Source organism: Buteo buteo, chromosome 3 (genome assembly GCF_964188355.1).
Source record: "Buteo buteo chromosome 3, bButBut1.hap1.1, whole genome shotgun sequence".
Taxonomy (NCBI): domain Eukaryota; kingdom Metazoa; phylum Chordata; class Aves; order Accipitriformes; family Accipitridae; genus Buteo; species Buteo buteo.
The window spans coordinates 19,657,890-19,670,177 of NC_134173.1; the positions used below are offsets into that span (position 1 = coordinate 19,657,890).

Consider the following 12,288-nt stretch of genomic DNA (forward strand, 5'->3'; position numbering starts at 1 on the left):
CACTCTCAACATGGGTTCATTTGGCACTTTTCTCTGTTGTCACCAAAAATTCAGTGTCTGTGCAGGTTTGGCTAAAAATCTCAAAATAACTGGCCTGACAGTGGGTAGCAAATTACCACAGAAGACAGGAAGCCTTAAGATTGTTATATGTTCACCCATCAAATCATACCAAGTGTACCTCTGGTAGAAGAGATATTACCATGTTGCTGTTTGCTTTTGCAGAGATATCCCCAGCCAAGAGGCCAGAAGAAAAAGAAAGTTGTGAAGTATGGAATGGGTGGCATGATTATCGTCTTGCTGATTTGTATTGTCTGGTTCCCACTGCTCTTCATGTCTTTAATCAAATCTGTTGCAGGCATCACCAACAAGCCTCTAGATGTATCAATCACAATAACTCTAGGAGGTTATCAGGTAAAAATGAAAAAAGACTAAAAGCAAACTCTGGTTTTGTACTGTATTTCCTTGTGCTATTTCTTATTCCCTTCATTGAATTGAACTCTCCTGCCTTATGCAAGAGATCAGGCAAGCACCCACAAATGATCCCTTTTGGGTTTAAAAACACATTAGTTTATCACTGATGTAAAATACTATCTTCATTTGCAAGTTAAAACCAGAACCTACAGGGAGTAGAATGCAAATAAATTATCCTATATCAGGTGCACTCAGGTAACTGCCTACAGGTCCACATGGTAAATATAAGATAACTGGAGGTAGCTTGCTTGTCGTTGGAATAAGATCATAACCTTCTGTTGAATTGAGTGCCATAATTGTCTTGGACTAAGATGCACAGGATGCTGTACTGTGTATGTAGCAGCTGATGTGAAGTAAATGTGACAAGTGTGTGTTCTTTTGTTTCCCAGCCTATTTTTACAATGAGTGCTCAACAGAGTCAGCTCAAGGATTTGAATCAGACCGGTTTCGATGCGTTTCTGGGAAGCTATAGGGGTAACACTGTAAGTGAAATGTAGAATACCTTATTACTTAAAAATGCGTGCATGATTCCATGGAGGCCTTTTGTGAGTGTTGTTTGTGTAGTTGCAAGTGGTCATCAGCACAGCCCTCATTTGGAAGATGTTTCCATGAAGAGGGTTTGCATGAGTTAAGGGTTTGGACAGATTATTTGTCAGAACGGGGCTGGGTTATGGTGAGACAAGTTACCATTAATCGCAACATCTTTGCACAAAATCATGGAAGACAGAAACCCTAGTTGTGCTGTTGCCGGAATAAAAACCTCCCCTCTAAATGACACAGACCTTCAGGAGACATGATGCTGTTGGTTTACTGTGCTGTGGGGACACAACAGTCTTGGCACTTTTAAGCCCCATGCTCCTTCCTATAGCACACACAGCTTTCACCTCCCAGTGAAGAGATGCGGTGCTGTCAAAAGAAAGTGTGTATGGCCTAGAAAAGGTTTGACATTAAGATGTCAAAACATAAACATTTAAACATAGTCTCACTATTTCATGGTGCAACATGCACAGTTACCACAAGTTTCTACAGGAAAAAGACTAGTAATTAGTAGAAGCTGTTGCATTACTAAAGTAACTGGGGCTTGATCAGATCTAACTTTAAAAGAAGTGCTTGCTTCTAACCCATTCAAGAATTAACATTTTTTTATATTAGATCCTACCAAATAGCCCATGTATTATGGCAGTAATATTGTAATCTGGATCCACTTTGGAAGTTACCAGTTTCAAGTTGCCTTATCCTTTGCAGACATCTTTCTATGCAGAAAGATATTCAACAAAAGACAGAGTAAAATTTTAACTTAAGTTTAAATAGACTCTACAGAGTTTACCTGGTGAACTTTCAGACTCACTTTGGACTATGTGGCCATCATTCTTCAAACAGCAGGGCCATTCTTGTTTTGCCTTAGCTCAGCTATACTTTGTTTATTTCCCATCCCATCTAAAGCCCCAGTTGGTACCTAAGGAAAACAATCAGTGCAAACTGCTGCGTTTACAATTAATCAAACATTTACAATTCTGCCTGACTGGGAAGTCTGGCTCTGTGTCTTGTGAATATCAATGCACTGAATTTTTCTTTTCCTCTTCTGCATCTACAGGCTGCTTTGCAGTTTCTAGAGGGCTATGGAAAAGAAGATATAACTCTCGCAGATCTAGAGGGAAATTCAAACTCTTTATGGACCATCAGCCCTCCCAGTAGAGAGAAAATGATACAGGGACTGTTGGATTTTTCAGCTGAGTTCACTCTAGTTCTTTCGTGGAGCATTCAAAGGTAATGAACGTAGCTGTTACGAGGTTGACGGATGACTTGCCAAGCGTTCACTCAGCAGAACAGTTCCACGCTGCATTTTTGGTTTTTCAGCAAATTCTATTATACTGCAGAGCAAAAAAATGAGAAAGTGGAAGCGAGAGAGACAGACAGAAGTGACCTTTGTTACCCAGGAAAACATTTGTTGCCTGCAGTTCTGAAAAAAATAAAAAAAGAAGTAGAGCCACTTCCAAGTACATGATTTTAAAAAGCAGGCTGGAGTTTTCAGTGGGACTTGAAGGAGGGAAAACTAAGGCAATTTTAGCCAGTTTTAGATAGTGATGTTCAAATAAACTGCCCCAAACAGCAACATTGTTAGCATTTTTATGGGAACTGAATACTTAGACCTAGTTAAGGCAGAAAAACTATGAGGAAATACAAACAGAAGTCCTTGGTCCTCTTATTAAGGGAGCCTGGCACTGACACAAACTATTTTTTAAATACACATATGCTCAGATACTTTTTTATGCAAATAGCATAACAATGGCACAGATCCATTTTGTAAAGACCTTTGCCTGTTTACTTGTGGTTCCTTTGGCCTCAGTGAACTATTACTTTACAATGAAGTTTTTGCAAGAGACAGCCTAGAATATAAAGTAGTTGCATGCAGGCTAGAGCACACCCAGTCACTGAGGTGGTTTGTTGGCTACTCTCTGCCAGCTGGGATCCCTGTAGACTGCTGGATTAAACTGGAGCTAAGTCATCACTCCATGGAAATTAAGTCCCTTTGCAGCCCCAGTATCTACCTGTTTTGTTGGAAGCAGATGCTGGATTGTTACAGCAATCCTCAGCAAAAGACTGTGCACAAGAAGTGGGTCAGCTGAATCACTGTGGGAGCTCTGAACATGCTGGGTCAGTCCTTCCACAGTCAAAAATAGTCTTGTAATGAATCTGCACCCTTAATTCAACTTTATTTGACACACACACACACACACACACACACACACGGTTTTCCTGGAAGCATACGCTATTAGCTAGTGAATTACATCACTCCATCATTTCTGAACCTTATATTAATTTTTAATACTGCTACTCAGTTTGCCCATATGCTTGCATAACTACAAACATTCATACACCAGTTGAAAGAGACCTTTTTCACCCTCAAATTATATCCTGTGGACTACACTGAGACCGTGAATGACTGAAAGTGGTAAAGACTTACCACAGTGACCTCCCACTTTTTCTCCGTGAAGGGAAACCGCTGTCTTTCCTCTAGGCCAGGACACCACAAGCAGCTGTAAGATGAGCCTTCTGTGTCCCTCAGGCAGCATACGTGCTTTCTGCCTTTGCCCATCGTCTGCCGGGGATGTTTCTGTGCAGCCACCAGCAGCCTGGGAGCTGCTCGCCCAGCTGCTGCATCCTGACCGCAAGGCACGGCACAAGGTGTCCTGCAAAAGCTGATCCTGCCCCAGCTGCCTTCTGGGGAGGAGGCAGGGGGGTCCTATCATCCTGTTAGCCACACATCTAACTGGCTCAGTCTGCTGGGCTGAGGTGGGGGTTTGGGAAGCTCTAGCCGACTGCAGCATCCTTAGCTGCCCTGGCACAGAATGTGTGGTAATGCAGACAGTCCTGTTGCCTGGAGGCATCCTCCCTTTCCCATTCTGTTCTGACTAACGCAACGAGCAAAGTTAACATTAATCTGTCACCGTTGTCCTGTAATACATACAAAGGCATAGTCAGTTAGAAAAATACCCCTTTAAGGCTGCTACATAGCCTCTGTGAGAACGCACACCATCTCAGGTGCAGGTAGCATGGTGCTTGCTTTAGCAAAGGCTGGGCTAGCTGGGGCCAGTGCAGTTAGACTCGTTAGACAACTACCTCTAGCGTTCAGCAAACAAGTGTTTAAGTTATGCTCTCATTGTAGGTTGACAATATGTCTTCTCTTCTACTTACAACAGAAATCTCACCCTTGGTGCCAAAGCTGAAATAGCATCAGATAAACTTACCCTTCCCCTACCAGTGAACACCAGAAAAGATATTGCTTCAATGATGTCTGGACAGCAACTGGAAAAGGTGTAAGTTATTTTCTTTGCCTATTTATAGGCAAACCTTCCCTTTTTAAACCTAATTTCCTGAGGAGATCAGGCTTGTGCAGACATATCATTTGTCTGCCTGTCTGTTCCCCTCTAATAACTTTGGAGCCTTGTCCACAGAGGCCAACAGCATTGAAGTCACATAATAGTAACATTAAAGGTAAAAGCTTATTTCCTGTGATAAATGTAGGCTGAGAAGACCATGAACACTGGAACACCACCAACAAGCATGGTGAAGCTATCAGTTATTTTTTATTTGGTTTATTGGATAAGCACAAGTTCATTACAGTATACTCACACTTAAACTCTCCTTTGAGTTACTTCAGTTCAACTTGATCTGAGGATGTTGTATTGATGATTTTTTTGTTCTAAATAACCATCCAGACTATATTTCTCATTGTTATTCTTGAATAGTACTGGATTGGCAAGGAAGTGTTAAATCACTGCGGTCAAAGGGTAACATCTGCAGTTGTTTCTGACATCAGATCTTTTCCTGTAATGGAAATTCACAAGGCAGAAAGAGCACGCTCTTCATATGAATATCAAACATTATTCTATGGATATAGCCTTATAGCATTAACAGCAGTGGTGCCTCCTTTCAGATTTGAAAGGAGTCTGGCTCTTCCTCTTCCGCCTGCTCACTGGGGATTACTTTACAGCAGTTGTCTCTTAAATACTGCTAAGCCAATGTGTCATCCCTGAGGGACACCCATTCTGATTTGTGGCCACAAGAGTTGAAAAGTTAAAGCTGAGGCCAGCTGGGACAGTGAAAACTCTGAGAGGTTCATATCTGTTAGTAGGTGGAAATGAGACTTGTCTTTTCTGTACAGAGCTATTTTTCTGCACCCACACACACTTGTACATCCAAACAGACTGCGGTTGCACATCTGATCATTGCATTTAAAAAATATTATACGCCTCTTTTACTTTTCTGCTCTGTGAGGATAAGGGAATATTTCCTAAGGGGATGTAGTGCCAAGGAGGGTAGATTTTGCTTTTTTTGTGGGAAGAGGTAGTTCATTCATAATTCTCTCTTTGCTGGAAGCAAGCAGTAACATAGAAGATAAACCTGCATTTGCCTGTGTGGCAATAATAGTGTTGATTTAAGCTTTTTTTACTTTGTCATGAAGGAAAAATGGTTGTGGCAGCCCGTAGCCATTTGCCTACTTCAGCAAGGAGCTTTCTGCCACCTCCTGTGCTGGGACAACTTAGCTGCTGAGCTCTTACCTATCTTTCAGGCCTGCTGGAGTGGTCAGGAGGGATTTTAAATCGGCCGCCTCTGTTCTTCCTCAGCCTGGTGTATGCAATGTAGCAAAGTGTCACAGGACTTCCCTGAGAGCTCCCCTTCCCTGGAATTTTTAGTCATTTGAGGAAAAAGTTAGGACAGTATCTCTGCTTTTAATGAAGTGTCTCTCTCTCTCTCTGGATACTGGTAATTTATTCTCACTTAAGGTGATTTAATTTTGAGTCCAGTGGAAGAACTTTTGCAAACATCTTTCTTTTTAAGTTTGAAATCCTCCTAAAGACTGTGCAAATATTTCCCAATGAAAGATTCTGGCAAAAATTCTCACTCTTTTCGGGTGTTATTATCGAAACGTCTTGCAATTCTGAAGAAATAACTGTTCTCACCACATATTTTTCTAGCTACATATTTTTCTAGCTTGTTTACTACTGGTGATGTGTTACCTTTCTTTGTGCTGCTTACATAGCTGACTATAAAAGCAGCTTTGTTAAAAAGGGGAACAAAATATAAAGTCTACATTCCTTGCAAACACACGTGCCCCAGGTGTGTAGGATTCATGGCGTGTGAATGGCGACATTATGGATGGAGGTCCCCGCTGAAGTACTGACAGAACATAGTTAATAAATCCAGCTAACTTTCAGATGTGACATCTGAACACTATAAAATCATAGCTTAAGCCAAGAATTACTAGGAAGTGTGTATAGCCCTGTTAGGTATTTCTGAATTATTTTAGAGGTATAAAAATATGAAATATTTGCTTTCTCATTTTTTCCAGAACATTAGAGACAGTGTACCCGTACTACATCAAGGCTCCTAGTGATTCTCTGGCAAAACCCATAAAGCAGCTATTGACAGGTATGTGTCCAGACCATGGAAAACAGAGTATGGTTGAAAGAAGTGCAACACAGCACTCAATTTGCATGTTCACTGAACTGTTATGGGGGACCTCCGGCTGAAATGCACTTACAATGGTTTCTACCTGGTGCCTGCAAGCTTGGGGAGAGATGAGGGAATACAGTATAAGGCAGAAAATGCATCTGGATGTATTTTAGCTTTGTGTTTAACAGTAAGGACTCTAAGGATGAAGGCCAGCTCCTTTCCTTCAGGTCTGCTTTCAGGAACTGCTTTCCCTTGTTTTCTGAGGAAGTGATGACAAGTTTCACTTCTCGGCATCTCCCTGCTACCTGACAAACAGTCAGTAGTGCTGCATGTCTGCTAATGTAGCTCCTCAGCTTAAATAATGACACTGAATGATTTATTTTTTTAGCTATTCCTTCCTTATTGGCTACAAAGAATCCAGCTTAGATAAAACATTGAATTTCGGAGTGCTATTACCCAATCAGAATGCATACATGTACTCATAGACCTCCAGAATACATGCACGCACGTGCGCATACATGCAAATGAAAAACCTGTTGGGTTGGAAGAGTAGGAACAAGTCTTTATCTAAGAACAGAGGTTGCTCAACAGAGGTTAAATTTGGCACTCGGTGTAGTAGTAGTACTATGTAATACGTTACTGTGTAGTAGCTTACTGTTCAAGGTTCAGTGAGCATGATTAGATTAGTTGGGGAAAATACGAGTAGCAATAAGTTACAAGTGCTTCACTGTCATTAGTCAGGTCCTGTCCTAAAGAACTCTTAATTTGAGATTCTTCAAAAGGTCTTTAATGTATACACTGCTAACGTACGTTCCCCAGAAATCAGGAGGGCCAGCATTCACCTCCTGTCTGGGTGATTAGTATGCGTAATAGGATAGTATGCTTTTCCTGATAGAGGAGAATAACAGTCATTTACAGTGATAGTTGCACTCCGACATACAGAAGCTGACCACTATCCCTCCAGGTTAAATGTCTGTCTTTAGGCCTGAAATGCAGACATGCAGACTGTCATTGATACTTTGGCCTGAAAATATTGAAATAATTTGACAGTTGTACAGAAGAAAACATAGGTGATATGAAACATTTTATTTATTTAATGCACATTCAGATGAGATTTGCAGAAGGAAAACCACAGAAGTCTAGATATTATACTTTTGTACAGAAATAATGTAAAATAGGTTTTCGGAGAATTATTACGAACCTTTACTCCTACATTGCTCAGTCACTTTATTATGCAGATTTTTGAAGTATATGACTCAAAACAGTTAGACTTTTGCAATTCTTGGTATATATATTAACATTTCTTTTTTTCAATAGACTGCAGATGGGAAAACATTACAGTTTCCCTGGTCAAAAATGTGTCTGATGAGGGAGTTCGTGAGTGGTGGGTTTTGAATCAGCTTGGAAAAAGATACAAAACATCTGAAGAGAGTCTTGAACTCTTCATATTCAGTGATAAAGTCAGTCCACCAAGCCTTGGATTCTTGGCTGGTTATGGGTAAGAAGGAATCTTTATGTAAAATTAAAATCATGTAGATAAGATAGAAGTAGAGGTGACTTTATTTGCTGGTTTGGGGGGTTTACTTCTTTTTATTGTTGTAGTGATTGAACATAACAACATTTTGAAAAGGGGTTTTGTGAGATTTTCAAGTTCATGTCTATTAATGTTACCTATAGAAAGCTTCATATTTGTAAGGAACAGTATTACCCTTGATACCTGCTCTCCAGTGGGAAAAAAGCAGAAGCACCCTTCGCACCTATTTCCTATATTGAACTAAAACCATTCAAAAGATGTTAGTTTAGCTACAGGTCAAGTTCTGCCCAAACTCTGCCCAGTTTTGGTGACCTTCCCAATCTTGTAGCCAGTGTGAAACAGTTATGAAATACATCTCCACAGACAGGGGAAGGCAGGAGACTGTGCCTTCCCGGGAGGTATGCCCTTCTGGCATAATTTTGGAGAACTCCTCGTAGGAGGTTTATCAGGGGAGGACAGGTAAACTTTAGTCTGTCACCAGTTACATGTACTTTAATAAAAAATACTAGATATGAAACCTGACAGATCATTTGCCTTTAGCAGCCAACCGTTGTCAGATTTCCCATTGTTACTTCCAAGCTGTAGCAGACAGGACATGAGACTGTCAGCGACTGGGTTAAACCATTTAAGTCAGCAGCTTCAGCTGTTTATGTTCCCAGATTTCTGTGGTGTTTGCAGAGACCTTATTTTCCTTCATCCCGCAGCACAGCAGAAATAAGATCCTAATTAGAAATTAATGTTCACTCAGCTGACAGACTACACTTAGCCATGTAGATGAGCTTGCTCACAGTTGGCTGACCCTTTTTCAAGGCATGATTTGAACTATTTCCTTTTTTTCTTTTCAGCATCATGGGACTATATGCCTCGGTTGTCCTGGTGATAGGGAAGTTCGTCCGTGAATTTTTCAGTGGGATCTCTCACTCCATCATGTTTGAGGAGCTACCCAATGTAGACCGAATCTTGAAGTTGTGTACTGACATTTTCTTAGTGCGAGAGACTGGAGAACTGGAACTAGAAGAAGACCTGTATGCCAAACTAATATTCCTGTATCGCTCACCAGAGACTATGATCAAGTGGACTAGGGAAAAAACTAATTGATGTCTTTGGTGTCACACTGCGAATTGAGTTGATTTCATCTGAATTTTAAAGGGGAAAAAAAAAAGCACAATATTCTCTTAAGAGCTAAGCCTTTTATAGTTAGGTAGCGATGATTTTTCACTGAAGGAGTCCTGGAAGCTACAGCCTTAGGAATCCATGCTGCCTTTCAAATTAAGGATCAACAGTGAAGAAGGTTGGATGATTTGTTGTTTTTAATGTGCCACGCCTCTACTATCTGGGGACTGCTTTGTAATTTAATCAACAAAAAGTTTGCATCTTTGTCTGGCTAATTTAATTTTCCAGACAATCAGTACAACTTAAAGAGAAAAGAAAGGAGTGAACCCACAGATGACTCCAGTGTACCTTCTTAACCCTTTCTGGAGCCATACAGATTGGATTGTGCAATATGCTGTTGTACATCACTGACTTTAAAGCTACAGTAATGGGACACTGACTAGCCTTCAGGACACCCAAGACCCAGAGCTGCAGTGGGAACTGAAGACATTCTAGCCATACCCATTTGTAGAAAAGCAGAGGTTTTGATGTACAAAGGACACTGTGGACAAGCCTCTGTTAGCAAAAAGAAAACAAGTAACAATCTCTTTAAATGCCTTATTTTATTTGTACAGTCACAGAAGACATTTCCACCAAACATCAATGACTTTTCTCAGGAAAAAAAAAAAAAAGCAACTGAAACTTGACACTTCGTCAAGGTTAACTCATGGCTAGAATAATGATGGTGAATTATTGGGGTGTTCTGCTGGGCCATTCTCTTAAAAGTTACTGCTTTCCATTAGAGGAGAAAAGAAAGTGAACTCAGTGACCTAAGGAGCTACTTCATTTCTTATAACCCTTTAAAGACTGAATAGAGTGTGCTTCTCTCTGCTCCCCATGACATGCTTTTTCCCATTTCGATGATTTAAGGCAACCATTGTTTTGCTGTTCGCTGATACTCTTCTTCCAGTGTTTCAGGTATACAAAAATGTTTACATATTCCAAGTCACATTTTTACATCTGAGATGGGTTTTTCTTTTTAGGTTCCCAAATATACACATACATATGAGCTTGAAAATGGCCTTTTTCTTGAATTACTATTATTAGTGACACAAATGGCTCATTAGAGAACATTGTAGCATGAAAATTTACAATTGCAGTGTAGGTTTCATTCCATGTTAAAAAAAATCATTGAGAAAAAAAAATAATTGAGTGGGTAGGGTATGTTAAAAGGGTATACTGTGTAGTTTTGATTCAGTAATGACTTAAAATAAAGCACATGTTGCAAAGTCATTTTAGAAGTATTTTTTCCTCTGCCTTTTTACATGAAATGGGAAAAGTTTGACATTCTTCTAACTCTGTGACAAATAAATCTCTTTCTTGTAGTTAGCTGCTATTTATTATACGAATGATTAGTTAATCACCAGAAAGAAACTAATACAACATGATTTGCTGGCACATTTTACTGCAGAACTTCATAAAACAGCACAACTAAATGAAGTTGCAACATACTCTGCTGAGTGCTTCCATGACAAATGCTGTCACATCCATTCTATACTGTGAAAAACTAACATTTTGAGCACCACAAAGTGCACAAAATAAAAATTGCTTCATCATATTGTAACAATAAAATTATTTGGTGACTGGAACTCACTGGAAGACAACCTGATTTCCTCCAAAGTGTAACGGAAAGGTGGCTGCTCCTCATGAAGCCAGGCAGCATTCCCCAGTGGAGAATTTTGCTCCATTTCTTCCATAGGACCTGTGAATGAAAATCAAAATATACAGGCCAGCCCTGACATAGGATCCAACAGGGATGCTAAAACGTCTGTTGTGGTTAGATGGTTCCTTACCTGGCTGTTCAGTGATTTTAAGGAGAGCAACACTGGAAGGAGAAGTGTGAAGGGTGTAATGTGTTTCTAAAGGTACCAGCCAGCAGAACCATGCCGGCCACAGTTGGTGCTGGCTCCCTTCCTGGTTCCTTCTGTTTAACAGGCACTTCCTTTCTGGTGAGAAAAATCTATCTGCAGAATGAGCTGTACAGTTATTTGGGCTTTGCAGAAATGTGCTGCTCTTTCTTTCATGGATTGATCAAACTTTGAAAATAAAAGGATTCTTCTGTTGGTTTTTTATTTATTTTTTTACAACAATCTATAGTCAAATTGGTGACATGGACTGGATAGCTAACTACAACAGGTGAAAAGTGTACTGCGGATGACCATCCTTTGAGTGCAACTGTCCAGATAAAGTCAAACTGGCAGCCAGTTCCTAGTGGCAGTCTTTAAGGAATCAATATTGGGGCCAGTACCATATAATGTCTTTATTAACAACCTGGAGGACATGAGAGAGTGCACTTTCAGCTAGTTTGTGGACCACACCGAATCTGGGTCTGGGGAGGTTTGTGATAACCCAAGAGTGTCAGCCGCCCTGCCGGGGCATGGGGTGGGCAGTTGTTGCATGGAGGGCAGGACTGCCTTTCAGAAGGGACCTCAAAATGCTGGAGAAATGAGCTGCCAGGTACTTTGTGAAGTTCAGCTAAGACAAATGCAAAGTTGCCCATGCAGCAACTCAGACTAGGTAGGTGGCTAGGGAACAGCTTTACGATAAAAGGAGCTGGGGACGGGGGTGGGAGTTGCACGTATATCAGCAGTGTGCCTTTGAGGCAAAGAAAACCACCAGTGTACTGGGCTGCTCTTACAAAAGCACATCTGAAAGCCAAGGAAATTTATTAGTCCCCTCTATTCAGCAGTTGTGAGACCTCATCTGGAGAGCTGCATGCAGGTTTGGGGTCTCCAGTGCAAGGAAGACTCGTACTGAAGTGAGTCCGGCAGAGGGCTGGAGGACGTGACGTGCGAGGAGGGGCTGAGGGAGCTGGGCTTGTTCAGCCTTAAAAAGGAGAAGTCCAAGGGGAGAGCTTACTGGTGTCTGCAGCTACGTAATGGCGAGGTGCAGAAAAGGTGGAGCCAAGCTCTGCAGAGCTGCACAACGATGGCTCAAGAGGCAACAGACACAAGTTGCCACAAGGGAGGAAAATTGTTTTCACCGTAAGAGTAGTCAAACACTGGAGCAAGTGCCCAGAGAAGCTGTGGGACCTTCAGCCTTGGAGTTTTTCAAAACTTGACTGGACAGGCCCTGAGCAAGCTGTTGTAACTGGCCATGCTTTGCCTGGGAGGTTTGACCTGAAGCTTCCTGAGGTCCCTTACAACCTGAATTGTGCCATGCTTTTGGGATTC

At 41.1% G+C, this 12,288-nt stretch overlaps 1 protein-coding gene across 2 annotated transcripts in view; it reads left to right on the forward strand.

Moving 5' to 3' along the window:
* PIEZO2 (piezo type mechanosensitive ion channel component 2) overlaps positions 1–10,348 on the forward strand; it is a 312,188-nt gene extending 301,840 nt beyond the window's left edge. For both annotated transcript variants that reach the window (XM_075022962.1, XM_075022964.1), the window contains exons 50-56: positions 223–411; positions 861–953; positions 2,066–2,238; positions 4,173–4,289; positions 6,326–6,405; positions 7,747–7,927; positions 8,809–10,348. In XM_075022962.1, the coding sequence (XP_074879063.1) occupies positions 223–411; positions 861–953; positions 2,066–2,238; positions 4,173–4,289; positions 6,326–6,405; positions 7,747–7,927; positions 8,809–9,061 (1,086 nt within the window). In that variant the 3' untranslated portion in view covers positions 9,062–10,348. The remainder of the gene's footprint in view (positions 1–222; positions 412–860; positions 954–2,065; positions 2,239–4,172; positions 4,290–6,325; positions 6,406–7,746; positions 7,928–8,808) is intronic.
* The last annotated feature ends 1,940 nt before the right edge of the window (positions 10,349–12,288 follow it).